This window comes from Sphaerulina musiva, assembly GCF_000320565.1.
Source record: "Sphaerulina musiva SO2202 unplaced genomic scaffold SEPMUscaffold_1, whole genome shotgun sequence".
In the NCBI taxonomy this organism is placed as follows: Eukaryota; Fungi; Ascomycota; class Dothideomycetes; order Mycosphaerellales; family Mycosphaerellaceae; genus Sphaerulina; species Sphaerulina musiva.
In genome coordinates, this window is record NW_016017383.1 from 2,315,753 (window position 1) to 2,329,575 (window position 13,823).

At 53.1% G+C, this 13,823-nt stretch overlaps 6 protein-coding genes across 6 annotated transcripts; 4 read left to right on the top strand and 2 right to left on the bottom strand.

Moving 5' to 3' along the window:
• The first annotated feature begins 66 nt into the window (after window positions 1–66).
• On the top strand, window positions 67–2,754 carry SEPMUDRAFT_146088 (uncharacterized protein). The gene is made up of 6 exons (XM_016903448.1): window positions 67–351; window positions 513–1,830; window positions 1,940–2,084; window positions 2,142–2,303; window positions 2,357–2,447; window positions 2,538–2,754. Exons 1-2 carry the CDS (start codon window positions 163–165, stop codon window positions 921–923), a joined length of 600 nt encoding a protein of 199 aa, XP_016765095.1. The 5' UTR covers window positions 67–162; the 3' UTR covers window positions 924–1,830; window positions 1,940–2,084; window positions 2,142–2,303; window positions 2,357–2,447; window positions 2,538–2,754.
• On the top strand, window positions 67–2,754 carry SEPMUDRAFT_122396 (GAF domain-like protein). The gene is made up of 5 exons (XM_016901764.1): window positions 67–1,829; window positions 1,939–2,084; window positions 2,142–2,303; window positions 2,357–2,447; window positions 2,538–2,754. The coding sequence occupies exons 1-5, from the start codon at window positions 1,712–1,714 to the stop codon at window positions 2,555–2,557; spliced, it is 537 nt and encodes a 178-aa protein (XP_016765096.1). The 5' UTR covers window positions 67–1,711; the 3' UTR covers window positions 2,558–2,754.
• A 239-nt stretch (window positions 2,755–2,993) lies between these two features.
• Window positions 2,994–4,544, top strand: SEPMUDRAFT_146090 (NADH oxidase). Its single transcript, XM_016903449.1, has one exon. The coding sequence runs from the start codon at window positions 3,083–3,085 to the stop codon at window positions 4,418–4,420; it is 1,338 nt and encodes a 445-aa protein (XP_016765097.1). The 5' UTR covers window positions 2,994–3,082; the 3' UTR covers window positions 4,421–4,544.
• Window positions 4,545–4,966: 422 nt separating this feature from the next.
• On the bottom strand, window positions 4,967–7,431 carry SEPMUDRAFT_146091 (uncharacterized protein). The gene is made up of 2 exons (XM_016903450.1): window positions 7,036–7,431; window positions 4,967–6,982 (listed from the first exon to the last, which is right to left on the bottom strand). Exons 1-2 carry the CDS (start codon window positions 7,266–7,268, stop codon window positions 5,371–5,373), a joined length of 1,845 nt encoding a protein of 614 aa, XP_016765098.1. The 5' UTR covers window positions 7,269–7,431; the 3' UTR covers window positions 4,967–5,370.
• Window positions 7,432–9,360: 1,929 nt separating this feature from the next.
• Window positions 9,361–11,577, bottom strand: SEPMUDRAFT_146092 (Metallo-dependent phosphatase). The gene is made up of 2 exons (XM_016903451.1): window positions 11,383–11,577; window positions 9,361–11,318 (listed from the first exon to the last, which is right to left on the bottom strand). Exons 1-2 carry the CDS (start codon window positions 11,395–11,397, stop codon window positions 9,612–9,614), a joined length of 1,722 nt encoding a protein of 573 aa, XP_016765099.1. The 5' UTR covers window positions 11,398–11,577; the 3' UTR covers window positions 9,361–9,611.
• A 290-nt stretch (window positions 11,578–11,867) lies between these two features.
• SEPMUDRAFT_146093 (S-adenosyl-L-methionine-dependent methyltransferase) lies at window positions 11,868–13,655 on the top strand. Its single transcript, XM_016903452.1, has 2 exons — window positions 11,868–12,288; window positions 12,362–13,655. The coding sequence occupies exons 1-2, from the start codon at window positions 11,896–11,898 to the stop codon at window positions 13,127–13,129; spliced, it is 1,161 nt and encodes a 386-aa protein (XP_016765100.1). The 5' UTR covers window positions 11,868–11,895; the 3' UTR covers window positions 13,130–13,655.
• Window positions 13,656–13,823: the final 168 nt, after the last annotated feature.

The window sequence follows — 13,823 nt, forward strand, 5'->3', positions numbered from 1 at the left end:
TCGATGCGATGTCTTCATTCCTCCGTTCGGACACTGTATGTGCATACCTTCCTCCTACTTACTACTGGTAGAACTACCTACATGACGAGCAAGAGCAAGAGCAAGAGCCACTGGCGCCAGAGCAAGAGTAAGAGCACGACGAGATACCACCTCTTCTAGTCCATGTCGCTCGCGCGGCTGCTCACGCTCCCGCTGGAGATCCGGGAGCTCGTGTGGGAGCATGTGCTCACTGAAGCCGACCAGACTCTCGTCACCTTCCGTCTCGATGCCTTTCAGCGCGAGTACTACTCTTATTCGACGCAGCCGGCGTTGGCACGCGTGAGTCGACAGATTCGGTCTGAGAGTCTTCCGGTACGATGTCCCACGACCGACGCAGATGCCCTTCATGGGTGCATCTCTGATGACCTGGCATTATGCGAGGAAGGGAGAGCGAGAAAGAGATAGAGGTAGAGAGAGAGCGGGAGAGAGGGAGAGAGAGAGCAGCAACTGATCATGCCCATGGGCCGGTGTAGATCTGGTACGAGCGCAACCGCTTCATCTTCCACACCGAGGACGCCAAAGCCCAAGACGTGCGCACGTGGCTGCGGTGCAACGAGTTGCATTTGGAACACATCAGACACATTACTCTATGGGTCAGATATATTCCGCCGGCGAATGCTCACTTGCAGGGCGCTCTGGCCGTGTCGATCGACCGCCGCAAGAAGCACGATCCTTGGCAGGTAGACCCGAACTGGACGTGGATTACTGTGCTACGAAGACCGCCGGATCTTGCACGCGATGCGAGCTATCTGATCGAGAAGCTGAGAGACATGACGTCCAGTATATCAAAAGACCGTGCTGGCGTCGACGACTACTACGCCCTCATCTACCGTCTGCGACTGCTCTACATACAGGAGAAAACGTCCGCAAGGCAACTGGAATGAAGCACTCATCTCGCGGCAGGTGCTTAAGGAGGGTTCGCAACCCATCTGGTGCAGCAGCGGAGAGCCAGGGCTTCTGCTTCCTGGCTTGGAGATGCCTCGTGCTCGGCATCGTTCTCCCCGATTCAGCCAGCAATTGCACAGCAAGTGAGAAGGAGAAGCATAAGCATAAGAGGGTCAGTCACAGGACAGCCATGATTTACGCCTTCGTACATGACGCATTCATGCTCAATGTGCTTGATACCTTGTAACTTATGCATTGCCGTCTTGCTCTCAACGTCCTTGGCTACTTCGCCTGTGCTAGCGACATCCGGGGATCTTCGATTAGTAGAGTCACTGAATGTGGATGATATGTGATTGCAGAAGGTTGTGGTATGGTGGGTGGTCAAAGTAAGCTTCAGCGGTCCGAACGACGTGATGATTAGCATGGGCAACACTGTACACACTGTACTGTACAGTGACTCAGTGAAGCCGATCTCTCCTTGACGACTCAACGCAGCTACTTTGAACAATGTCAATTCCTTCGTCAGGGTACCGTGGTCTGTTGCTGATCCCCGCCCTCGTCAGGCACCGTAAGCCTGTCAAAAGTCTTGTTAAGTTGTTATTATAGCCAAATGGTCGCGGATCTATCCGCCAAGAAATTGAATCCATCATGGAGGATCTTTCGTGACACTGGAAAACTTCCTTCTCGCCAGAGCCATCAATACGTCCCTCCCACTGAGATTTTGCACTATGGTGAATAGGATATTTGCCCCCGTGAGCTTCTCGCGCGCTCTTCGTTCTAATTCACCATGCACAAGGTACACGCCGACTCCGCCAATTTCGCCGAAGGCGTAAGCAAGACGGAGGCATACAACCAAGTTATCGAACAAGCAGCCGCGCTGTTTGATGGGCAACGCAACTGGGTATATTATAGTGTAGCATGTGCTGCGATGTGACTCATAAGCTAACTGTCCCAGGTGTGGTTCGTTCAAGCTCACGCCGGCGATTCTGGGTCTCTAACTAAAAGCAGCTTCTAGCAATACCGCCAATACAGCTTCTCTTCTCTGGCATGCCTATCACGCGCTGCCGCCGCCGAGTAATCAGGTGAACTGGTCTGGTTTCTACAAAACTGATCAAGCCTCGACGAGCGATCAATTGATCTTAGGTCCCTTTCACGGCAAAGTGAGTCGTCCCTCAGCTGCGCGCTTTGCCAGCTCAGCCCACTGATGACCCGCGTAGGTTGCGTGTCAGACCATTCGATTCGGCAAAGGCGTTTGTGGAGTCGCGGCTGCAACTCAGCAGACGCAGCTTGTGCCTGATACTGAGAAGTTTCCAGGTCACATCGCCTGCGATGGAGCCAGTCGAAGCGAAATTGTTGTACCCATCGTGAAGGATGGGAAGGTGAGTAACCCACGTGCTCAGTACTCTCAGTTTAATAATATTAAATGGGGCAGGTCGTTGCTATTATCGATATCGACTGTGCGGTCGAGAACGGATTTGATGAGGAAGATCAGGCAAAGTTGGAAGAACTTGCCCAACTGCTCGGTAAGGCAACATATGCTCCTCTCGCTCAACGACAACGGTGATGACACATGACAATGGGGACGTGGCTTGGTGTACTAACGAGTTTCTCAGCAAGTGCTTGCGACTGGTAAGCTAAGTGCTCCGTCACGTTGATTTACATGCAGTTGTGAGACTTCTGTCAACGACATGTTCGATCGATCGTGGCCCTGGCCTCGTCCAATGACAGCAAAAGTATTCGCATTCTTGAAGAGAGCGAAACCTCGGCAATCAACTTGTGGTGTTCGCCTCACATTTTGCTTCGATATATCGGCGGAAGCTCGCACCTGGCCGCTTCCAAGACTGCGGGACTTTGTAATGCGATCGTCAAGGTTGATTGCCGGCGCGCCTGAACGGTTCAAAGTGACGTTGCTTGACATTGAATCTGCTCCACTGTCAAGACCCTTTGCTATGCATTTCTAAGCAGCACGTGTAAACCGACGTACATGTACCTATGGTGTGACTTTTGGTTGTCATAATAGACAGTCTACACACCCATCTACCTTACATGTAGTACCCTTCTCTTCGACACTCCATCATCACCACTGCAGCTTCAGCGTTCTTTTGCAGCCATTAGTGCCACTACAAATACCAGGAACATCATCACCACCACTATCACCATGGCACCATCGCGATATCAGTCCGATAATGTCGACGCCTCGCCTCTAGGAAGGCCGTTGAAGTTCGAATTCAGCGGCAGGACTGCGCCCAACCGTTTCCTGAAAGGCGCAATGACCGAGAGAATTTCATCTTGGGATCCCCAGAATCTTGAAGCACGAGGAATCCCCAGCAAGAATTTGGTCAATGTCTACAAGAGATGGGGCGAAGGCTCATTGGGTGTGATTCTCTCGGGCAATATCATGTTCGAGTATGACCATCTTGAGGCCAGAGGTAACCCCATTATACCCAGAGGAGCTCCTTACGAGGGTGAGCGCTTCGAGCGCTTCACTGAAATGGCCACTGAAGGAAAGAAACACGGCTGCTTGATGGTGGGCCAAATCTCCCATCCCGGTCGACAAGTATCCGAGGACATTCAGCCACATCCCATCTCTGCATCCACCGTGCAGTTGGAAGGTGATGTCATGGGCATGAAGTTCGGCAAACCACGAGCTGCCACCGACGAGGACATCAAGAACATCATCGAAGGCTTCAGTCACCAAGCTGAATACTTGGAAAAGGCAGGCTGGGATGGCATCGAGTTACACGGTGCACACGGCTACCTCTTGGCACAATTCCTTTCCCAAACGACGAACCAAAGGACTGACAAGTACGGCGGTTCATTGACGAACCGCGCTCGCCTCATTCTCGAAATCGCCCAGGAGATTCGGAAGCGCACATCACCTTCCTTCATCGTCGGCATCAAGCTAAACTCGGTCGAGTTTCAAGAAAAAGGCTTCTCTCCCGAAGAGGCCAAGGAGATTTCCACATTGCTCGAGCAGAACAAGTTCGACTTCATCGAACTCTCCGGCGGCACGTACGAGAAACTCGCCTTTGCGCATCAACGCGAGAGCACCAAGAAGCGAGAAAGCTTCTTCCTCGAATTTGCCGAGCAAATCGTCCCCTCGCTGACCAAAACCAAAACCTACGTCACCGGGGGCTTCAAAACCGTCTCAGGCATGGTCAGCGCCCTCGACGTCGTCGATGGTGTCGGCCTCGCCCGCCCCGTCTGTCAAGAACCTCTTCTCGCCCGAGATATTCTGTCCGGCAAAGTCACAGGCGCCATTGAGCAAAAAGTCGATCAGGACAACTTCGGCATCACCAACGTGGCGGCGGGGACGCAAATTCGCCAGATTGGAAAAGATCAGCAGCCGATTGATCTGTCCGAGGAGAAGAATGTCGAAGCGTTCATGAAGGATATGAGTGCGTGGGCGCAAGGGCTGGCGCAGGATGTGGACAAGGCCAAGTATGGATATATTGATATTTCTTCCGTGGCGGCGGTGCCTTATGCGGGAGCTTAGAATGAGAGACTTGGGGCAAAAATAAATCAATAGAAAAAGATTTCTGGTCTCTGTCGAGTGAACTCTACATACCTATATCCTTTTTCTTTTCCAAAAATAAGTAAAAAATAAAATAAAACAAAACAAAACAAAAAGTTTCACCATGAGAGAGAAGAGAGAGAAAGAGTTTGGAACCATTCACAGATTCGGCTCCGAATGTTTTTTTTTTCTTTCCTTTTCTGAAAAATTGAAGAGCAACCAATCTTGTAACTCGACTTTGCGTGTTTATGTTCTTGTCCCTCCTCCGTCTGGTAAGTACCATGTACCTAGGTAGGTCAGGTAGGCGTCGCCTATGAATAGACGGCAGCTAGTAGGTGTCCAGCGAATTCGCTCTTTGGCATGGCATGGCTTGCTTATTCACTTGCGTACTTGCTTGACCCAAAGGCACACTTCCCATCTTGATAATGATACTTTTTCGACAAGAAAGATGATCAAGGTAAGATTGGATTGGATTGGATTGGACTGACATAGCGACGACTTGATAAACGAGAGGAAAGCAGGATGGTAGGAAAAGGTGATTTGGCACCATCTGGTGCAATCTCATCGCAGAGCACCGACAGTATTTTCATACTTAGGTATTATAAGGCTCGCGGTTTTACCTTGTAGAGTTTTGCTGATGCTCCAACAGCATAGCATGGCCCTTGCGCGTACTCGTGTGCTGGGGTTTTCCAACCAGACAGGCTTCTGACGACTACCTGTGGAATTCCCAGCTAGGCTGGAGTATATTACTCTCGTCGCTGGCATCATTTACTTCGTTCAGTCGTTGCCGTCTTCTAAATTCTCCTTCGCACTGTGTTCCAGTCCTCCCAGCTCATGGGCCGGGGTCCCCACGCTGTTCAGAGTCGATGCAGATCGCTCTGCTCTGCCTTTTGCTGGTCTTACTACGACACTTGCTGCTGCTGCTGATCATCTCATATCTCATCTATGACTTTTCCATGCAGTGCTTGGCCACCCGCAGCGGCTGGTCCATAGACCGCGCTGACATCGAAGAGTCCACTTCCTCCGTGACTCGGTATTGCCTGTGCGCCGCTGACAGGCAGGCCGCCGTACTGATGTATTTCCGCGGGATAATGCCCAATTCCTGCGAATGGCTGTGCAGCTCCAGCAGAAAGCGGGCTTCCAAAAGGCGAGCTATCATGGCTGTTCCCCGCGCTCGAGTGACTGTGATCGTAAAACTCCTCACTCCTCAGCCGAGGCGGCATCGCGGTCGGCACGGTGTACCCAGGAACATTGGGCATCGAATCGCTGATTTTCTGCATCAAAAGAGGCATATACCGTTGCTGTCCACCCCTCAACGTACTGATCAGAGTCATGAGCTGATTGAGGTAATCTCGCGGCCCAAAGCCAAAGGTATAATGCTCATGTGGAATGACAGACATCACATCGGTCAGTGTACAAGCAACATCAAAAAGCTTTTCAATGAGACCTATGCCGTGAACCTCCATAGATTGCTGAGTAAATTGGGTGGCGGAGTGGACCAGATCTCGAGATATCTCAATGGGATATTTGAAGCTCATGGCATTGTCTGGTGCCGCCGAGGATAGGAAGCCGTGGCTAATGGAGAGCTGCCATACCATAGTACGCAGCCACTGCTGCGAGCATCTCAAATCCACCGCTTGCGATTCAGTGCACTGCAGATACGCGGGCAAGGCATCCGAAAGCTGCTGCTGTAGTCGTGCCAGCCATTCTGTAGTACATCCCACGCGGGCCTTATTCCAGAGGCCCACAAAAGTGTCGTCAAAGGGTCGGAATAGATTGACCAAATGAATGAAGCCATTGAGCTCTACCGTCTCCGCTGGATCCTCGTCCAGGGTGGGCAGATTAATGGTAGCGTGTAATGTCAATGGCTTGTGCTGCTGGAGCGCATAGGCACGCTCGGTGACAAACAGCAGCCAGTACAGCCTCCTTCTCCGTGAGCTTTCGACAATATCCGTTGCCTGATATGTCGCCTCATCATGCATTCCGATGATCTGAGCGAGCGTAGTAGCCTCTCGCAAGTGGAACCACGCGGTGTTGTGTCGATCCAGGCAAAAGTAGCTGCCAAAGAAGAAGAAGGACGTGATGACGGACCACACAGTCGGATTTTCGATGTAGTTGTGGCGTCTTCGCACGCGCAAGGCCTCTTGCAGTAGCGCCTGTCCTAGCTGCAGACTCGGCTGCGGTGCAAAGTCAAGTCCTTCGAAAGCCTCGGGAGGTAGGACCATGTTTGGCTGTATCATCATGTACGCACATAATGACACGACCAGGCAGTATGCTTCGCCGCTGGTTTCCATCTGTCCGATGGTTTCGCCTACCTTTTGGCGGTGGATGATGGGTTGCGTGGGATACATGTTGGCGAAATAGTAGTCGACACATGTCGTGATCATTTTCATCGATAATAAGCCCGTTTTCCTCAGGTGCGTCGGAGAGTGTGGGGGGCTGTCAAATTCCAGGCCGTGACGTTTGGCTGCGAGTTGTGATTGTCGCTGCGTCTCCCGCAGTTCCGATATGACCTTTGCTCTCGACCCTTTTGGTCCCTTTTTCCTGAGATTGCGTGTCAGCCCAACAGCATCCGTTCGATGACGGCCCAGCCTTACTGCGGAATGGCATTATACGTGCACGTCAGGCCAGCTGATGTACAGTTCTTGCACGGCCTCGTGCCATCACCAATGCATTTCACTTTCCTGCGATGGCATGCATCACAAGCTCTTTTCGCAGTCGCAGGCGCCGCGGAGACCAATGCCGATGGCTCGGACATGTCCCCGGCGTGCTTGAAACCTCTCGAGGCGACAGTGACCTCTACAGGGCCGTTCAAGGCAGCGATCAGCATCAGAAGCCACAAGACATATGCGAACGAGAGAATATGTCGTCGGGGTAGCTCGGTCTTCAGCAGCACGCGCAGAGCGTATCGTTCATTAGTCCCCGATCTTCACTCGGTAGCGGCAGAGGAGGAGGAGGAGGAGCAGGCGGAGGATGTCGTCCGATGAAAGAAGGGTGGGGGTGGGGGTGGTGGTAGTGGTGGTCGCGGAGGTGATGGTGGTGGGAGACTGGTTACATGTAGGCAAATGTATGTGTAGGTGGGGGAAGCACGCGGACAAGAGAGGCAGAAGGCATTAGTAGAGGCCAAGCATTCGACGCGAATGAAGATCGAGCATCCCAACGCGGGCCCCACTAATAAGAGGTCAGGTTATGTACATGTAGTTTGTGCAGCGCGCATCCATGGATGGTCGACCATAATAGAAGCCGAACGAAAGGAAGGAGCACGGAGGCGGAGGCAGAAGGAAGGAGCACAAACTCGATGGGTGATGATGCTCGTGGAAGGCTTGGTCGGAGGCGTTCACACGCCATGACGATGCGTAACAGGGCGGTTACGTGCAGATGCATGGCGTGACATGGCGCGAACTCTGCAGAGACTTCTTCTAATAATTCTTCTTCTTCTTCTTCCTCTTCTTCTTTTTCCTGGGCACGGCACGGCAGGGTAGGGCGCAGAGGCGACCGGTTGTATCCGACAGAAGCAGGCGGCCGTATCTTGGGATGCTCCACACTCCATGATTCAGTCCTTTTCACCTCCTACCTGCACCTACGATGTCATGTCATTCTCTCCCCTGCTGCTAAGGTACGCTGTAACGGGCCGCCCATCCTCGAAAGAGCCCGATCAGGAAGCTGCACGCGAGTCGCATGCAAGCTGTCTCCGCCTGACGGCTCAGGACGGCACGCTAGAGTGTAGCCTGTGTAGGGCTGCAGATGGGGCCTGCATAAGTGTGTCTGATGGTCGGCCCGATCTTGCGGTCCACGGGTGTTGGGGGCGGGAACATGGCTGTCGCAGGCTCAACGGGTCGTCGTGATGGGATGGCAGTGTGCAGTCCACGCGAGAGGGACCGTCACCTTGATGATTGTCGTGACGAGAAGAGCTTCGGAGAGCTGAAGTTGGCGGTGCGGGATGGGAATGCTAAGGTACCACATGCTACCGCGCGGTGCTCTGTCGTAGGTACATTAGGTAGGAGGTAGTGTCGTAAGGTTGGTATCGGTAAAGATCGGTAAGGTACAGCATCCAAGAGCAAGGTGGCAAGTGGTGGGTGGTGGTAGGTAGGCTTTGCACCGGTCGGCACGTTGGGGCTTGGCGTTTCTGCCTGGAAGTTTCGCTGGGGAAGAACAGTGGAGACCGCGGTGTCGTGAGAAAAGGCGGTGGGTGATGATCACCTCAGGTTCAGACCAGACCAGACCAGACTAGACCAGACCAGGACAGGACAGGATACCTAGTAGGACAACCTCCAATAACACTGTCTTCTCTGTACAGGCAAGCAATGTACAGGACGATACCGTCACAGTCCCTCCGTCAGGCCCGCGTTCGCTGCGTCATGCACCTCCGAGGCCCGAGGAGCGCAGGTGGGAGGCCATCATAGGTAAGGTAGTGTGGTAGTAATGCTGGGCTGGGTGCAGTCATTCCGGGCAGTCATTCTTCGTAGCGTCGTGCTTCTTCGTATCGTAAGGTACATGTATCCACGTGTTCTTCGTCGTAGTGTGTGCGTGCACGTGTGTGTGGGGTTCGTCGTCGAGTCGTCAAACGCCTCGTGGAAAGTATGTATGTAAGCGGGAGTCTGCCCTGGGTGGGTGGTGTGGAAGAGGGCGACAGATGTGATTGATATACCTGATATGAGAACGCCAGCGAACAAACGGGCCGGCTGATGTCTCTGTCTCGTGGGGTACGACTAGAACTACTGCATACCTTTTGACGATTCTCGTCCAGGTTTGCGACTAGACTCTTCGGCACGTGGAGCGACAACAACCGGCGATGCACTGGGAAAACAGGCTGAATTGCCCAGAGTACGCAGAGCGCGCCTCGCTGGGTAAATGCATACCTATACTACACCCGGTTGAGACCGACCAACCTGCTGGTGCCTCCCGTCCATATTAGGGATTTTCTGTCTCGCGGCACCCTTGCTGAGCCATTACCTCAGGTAGGTACCTTACAGGTGCTTGGTGGGCTCATCAGGACCGTCCCCACCTTCTTTCTGGTGGCTGCGGCCAACGCAATACCCATAAATAATAATCCTCCCGTTCTCCTTCCACCTCTGCTTGCTCGGCCCGTCTGTATGCCATCCCTGGACGTGGTAGCAGCACCTCATGCACGCATCCCGCGTGCAATAAATGATACCTATGCCCTGGCCCTCATCTACGCCGGAGCGATGGCATTGCCTCCATCAGCGAGCACCACTTCGTCGATCCTCTTTCCCACTTCGTCCCCGCAACATTCCACCCTCTTCCACGTGGACATCCTCCCCGCGTTCGTGTCCACCTCCCACACTCTCACCCTTCGATGATAGCCCCCATACCCAGCATATCCGCCAAAACCCGAACCACCAGCATAGCATAACCAAGGACCCAGCTTCTCCCGTGTATGAGCATGATGTGGTTGCTGTCCTTCGCCTACCTCGTCCCTTGCTGCAACTTCATGCTTGTGCGGTCTCAGCGCGCAATAGTCGTTGACATGGTCATGTCCACAGCCCACAGCTACGATGCCTTCTTCTGCTAATGCATCGTAGAATTTGCTATTGAACCCGGGAGCGGTTACGCTTTCTTTCCACGCTCCACCCGCCATGACATTCGACCGGTCGGCATACTCTGGCAGAGGGATGTGTATGAAAGCCATATCCATATGAATGTGACTATACCTCGCATGCGCCTTCCTCAATCCTTGCGCAGTCTCGCGAAACCAATCAATCTGTCCGGGCTTCAACCAGTCGTATCCTTTGTATCGCTTCTCGTCCGGAGTGAGACTATGGGTGTCTAGCATGTAAAGTGTGAGAGCAGAGTGCTGCGATCCTGGAGCGAGCACTTCGACGTAGTAATTTCCCACGCCCTCTGCTTTTTGCGGACCAGGCTCCGAAAGGCTATATGGCAAAGTCTGCATCAACGCCATCTGGGCTACTCGAGGAGACGAGCGAGGACCTTCATCGTCATGATTACCGAAGATCGCTGCGTACGGGATCGACCGCTCGATCAGGGGTGCGACTATCTTGAAAATTGCTGTTTGCGTGTCTGGCGCAGCAGGCCCTTCAACTTGGTCTCCGGAGAGGACTACGAGATCTGGTTTCTCGTCGTCAAGTACCTGCTCAAGGAATTCCAACGTTCGAGGGTCTGCTTCACAATTGGTGCTAGGCTTGTTGTCTATCCCAATTGCATCTCTGCATGCGCCCGTTCCAGTCGAGAGATGTGCATCCGAAATCTGCAGAATCTTGAACTTGCCGTCCTTGTTCACTCTTAATGTCGGACTGATTTCATGCTCAGCTCGTGGACGGCCATGTCGCGCGCTCAATCGTGGAGCATAATTGGCGTTGATCCCGTCAATGAGCAGAGTGGTGCTCTCCAAAACCCAGTTTGGGCGAGGGTCGACAGCATCTGGTCCGAATAGAACATCGATAGCAGTCACTGCGCGATCAGAATCGCTGTCGTGCCTCTTGCTGCTTCGCTGGATCCAGAGTCCACCTGGCCTGCTCTCCCATGGCTCTTGGCTCTCGTCCTGTCCTCCTATTGCGGGCGCCTGTTTGCCAACCTTCACTCCCACCACCACTTTGTCGTCGCTGAGCAGCTCCTCCTCCTGTTTGCGCTGCACGTGTAAGTATGCGCTTCGTATCCAGCCTCCGCCCAGGAGCAGGTCCTTCTCCACTCGTTTCCAATTGTGGTCCTCCAGCAGACATTTGGAGAGGGGGTTCACGGTTGAACAAAACGCGATCGTGACATCTGTGATGACGGTCCCAGCATGGTGCGAGGGAAGCGCGTGATGGATGGAAGCGGGAAGAACTCGATATCGCGAGTCCGCAAAGAAAATCAGGACACAGAACAGAGAGATGCAGGCGGCGATCTGGCCTAGAGTGCGGACCTAGGTTCCTCATCAGCTTGATCGTCTTGCAATTTCATCCACCTCTACGTCGGCATGGACTCACGATTCGCCGAGTCATGGTGTGCAACACCACCTGCGCTGTGGCAAGCTGAAGTATATGTGCCGCTGTATTGTTGTTGGAAGGCGTAAGTTCTATGTGGGGTACCTGTGTCACGGGGGCCGTCGGTGCAAGGCACGCGCCATGACTCTTGCCCAGTGGATCAGGGCTTGGAGGGCGATGGGAGGCAGCAAGTTTGTGGTGGTATTGGCAGCGGTGGTGGTGATGATGGGGGTAAAGCAGAGCGTCAGGTTACCTTAGTATCCTAATAAGCTCATACGGTACCCTGCCCAGTAAATCAATGCCTTAGATCTACCCTGCACTACAAGCTAGTCCGACATAGTCCTAACTAATGGTGCTTAGCGAGAGTCTAACTACCTTAGTGATTTAGCTACCTGGTATCCTCTATCCTCTATCCTCTCTGCAGCTCTTTCTCTCTTTCTCTCTCTCTCTCTTTTTTTCTTCTGGTCGCTTCAAGTCTCGTGGTACGTAAGCTAGGCACCGTGCTTAAGGTCATCCATGAGGTTATTGCGGGGCTCACCATCGTCTGCAGCGACGCTGAGCAGATCTGCCCTCCATCAGATTACAACATCTGCCTGCTGGACAAGGACAAGCACACGCCGCCGACTCTTTAGTGATCGACCCTTCCAGGCAGACGATCTCGTTCTCCTCCGCAACAAGAACGATCGCACCGCCCCGCCAATCCTCTCGAAGCCATTGAAGCCTGGCAGGCGTATTGAATCGCATAGGGGCGTGGTTCTCCACGACGACCTCATTGGCAGAAGGGTGCGCGATGTTGTGCGGGCGCAAACTCCTCGAAGTACCAAGGGCACCGTTGGGGCAGAGTATCGCTTGCATCAGGTGACGCTTGATGACTACTGTCGTCTCAGCAGGCGCCTTGTCACGCCAATCGTAAGTCTCTTTCATGGGCTGAACTCCCAGCACAAGAAAGAACGAGGCATTGTGTGCTGACCGCTTCGATAAGTATCCTGCAGATGCTAATGTCATCTGCTCGCTGCTCAATCTTCACCCTTCGTCCCCTGGGACCGAAGGTGATGATCCCATAGAGATTCTTGAAGCTGGCACAGGGCATGGCGCGCTCACTATGTATTTGAGCCGTGCCATCTGGAACAGCCATGCGGTGTTGCATACCATTGAAATATCTCCAAAGTTCTCTGCACACGCCCAAGATGTTATTTCGGCATTCCGTGGCGGCATCTATGCACAAAACGTCAAGTTCCATGTTGGAGATGTGAGCGAGTGGATAGCAGAGGAGAAATGCTCTCGCGGAGCTGACGGCGAACCATTCCTCGCGCACGCCTTCCTCGACCTACCGAACGCCGATGCTCACGTCGAGACCTTAGCCGGAGCATTGCAGATAGACGGTATGCTGATCGTCTTCACTCCGTCCATCTCGCAGATCACCGAGCTCGCTATGAAGATCAAAGATCAAGGCATACAGTTGGATCTCGAAAAGGTGATAGAACTTGGAGTCAATGGCAGCAGTGGAGGAAGGGAATGGGATGTACGGTTCGTGCGGACAAGGGCAGAGCAGAGAAAGGAGATTGAACAGGAAGAGCTTGCTACAACAGAAGACTCTCAACACAGTGGACATGAGCCTCGCGACGCAGAGTCAGCTCCTGTTCATGCAGAGGCTGTCAAGTGGTCTTCAATCTGCAGACCAAAGGTGGGTGATCGCATTATAGGGGGCGGCTTCCTCGGAGTCTGGCGAAAGCAGCGAGATATGCGATGAAAGCATACCTCAAGTTTGGTCATGCCCGGAAGCTCGGCGCTCCTGTAATGCTGGGAGCTTGATGATCATTCCCGGTTTATCTCGCAGTTTCTGGCAGCATTGCCTCATTTGGATGAGGGTCTGCTGACAGATTTTCTCCTCTCAAATAACTCCCTTCAACCCAGGACAGGACCAAGCTTGAAATGAAAGCGACAGCGAGCTATGCTATGTCTGGAGTATTCCAGCACAGGACAGCCTCGGCGAGCATGTTCCGCAGGCTTGAGGCAGAGATTGACATGCTGCACTGAGACTTGAGCAGGAGCGCACATCGAGGGCGCGAAGAATGAAACTCTTGGCGCTATTGTAAAGAATGGCTTACACTGGTATCTAATCGTGTTGTGGACAACGGATCTAAACATGCCGACGTCGATGAGTAGATTGGGGCCGACTGGTTGATGCATGGCCATGATGAACAATTGGAAATTGGTCATTGCCGGTGCTTTGGGGTTGTAGATGACAGCTTATGTAGTCCGGAAGACAAAGTCACAACCTATCTGAACGTGACACAGCACCACATATCAGTGTGCGCTTGGCGCGAAACTGCCAGCGATTGCCGCGCAAGTGAGATGAGAATTCGTAGGTACACCTCAGGTACATGTAATGGTCGAAGATGTGAAAAGTCCTCACCTGGCAGTCACCAGAGGCAGAACAAAGC

What these genes read in the sequence shown, in the direction of transcription:
- SEPMUDRAFT_146088 (XM_016903448.1), top strand. Translation starts at nt 163, where the DNA reads ATGTCGCTCGCGCGGCTGCTCACGCTCCCGCTGGAGATCCGGGAGCTC. An exon ending in TTCGGTCTGAGAGTCTTCCG is followed by an intron (nt 352 to 512) that starts GTACGATGTCCC and finishes GGGCCGGTGTAG; the next exon opens with ATCTGGTACGAGCGCAACCG.
- SEPMUDRAFT_122396 (XM_016901764.1), top strand. Translation starts at nt 1,712, where the DNA reads ATGCACAAGGTACACGCCGACTCCGCCAATTTCGCCGAAGGCGTAAGC. An exon ending in TGGGCAACGCAACTGGGTAT is followed by an intron (nt 1,830 to 1,938) that starts ATTATAGTGTAG and finishes AAGCAGCTTCTA; the next exon opens with GCAATACCGCCAATACAGCT. An exon ending in TAGGTCCCTTTCACGGCAAA is followed by an intron (nt 2,085 to 2,141) that starts GTGAGTCGTCCC and finishes TGACCCGCGTAG; the next exon opens with GTTGCGTGTCAGACCATTCG.
- SEPMUDRAFT_146090 (XM_016903449.1), top strand. Translation starts at nt 3,083, where the DNA reads ATGGCACCATCGCGATATCAGTCCGATAATGTCGACGCCTCGCCTCTA.
- SEPMUDRAFT_146091 (XM_016903450.1), bottom strand. Translation starts at nt 7,268, where the DNA reads ATGCTGATCGCTGCCTTGAACGGCCCTGTAGAGGTCACTGTCGCCTCG. An exon ending in ACGTATAATGCCATTCCGCA is followed by an intron (nt 6,983 to 7,035) that starts GTAAGGCTGGGC and finishes ACGCAATCTCAG; the next exon opens with GAAAAAGGGACCAAAAGGGT.
- SEPMUDRAFT_146093 (XM_016903452.1), top strand. Translation starts at nt 11,896, where the DNA reads ATGAGGTTATTGCGGGGCTCACCATCGTCTGCAGCGACGCTGAGCAGA. An exon ending in GGCGCCTTGTCACGCCAATC is followed by an intron (nt 12,289 to 12,361) that starts GTAAGTCTCTTT and finishes CGCTTCGATAAG; the next exon opens with TATCCTGCAGATGCTAATGT.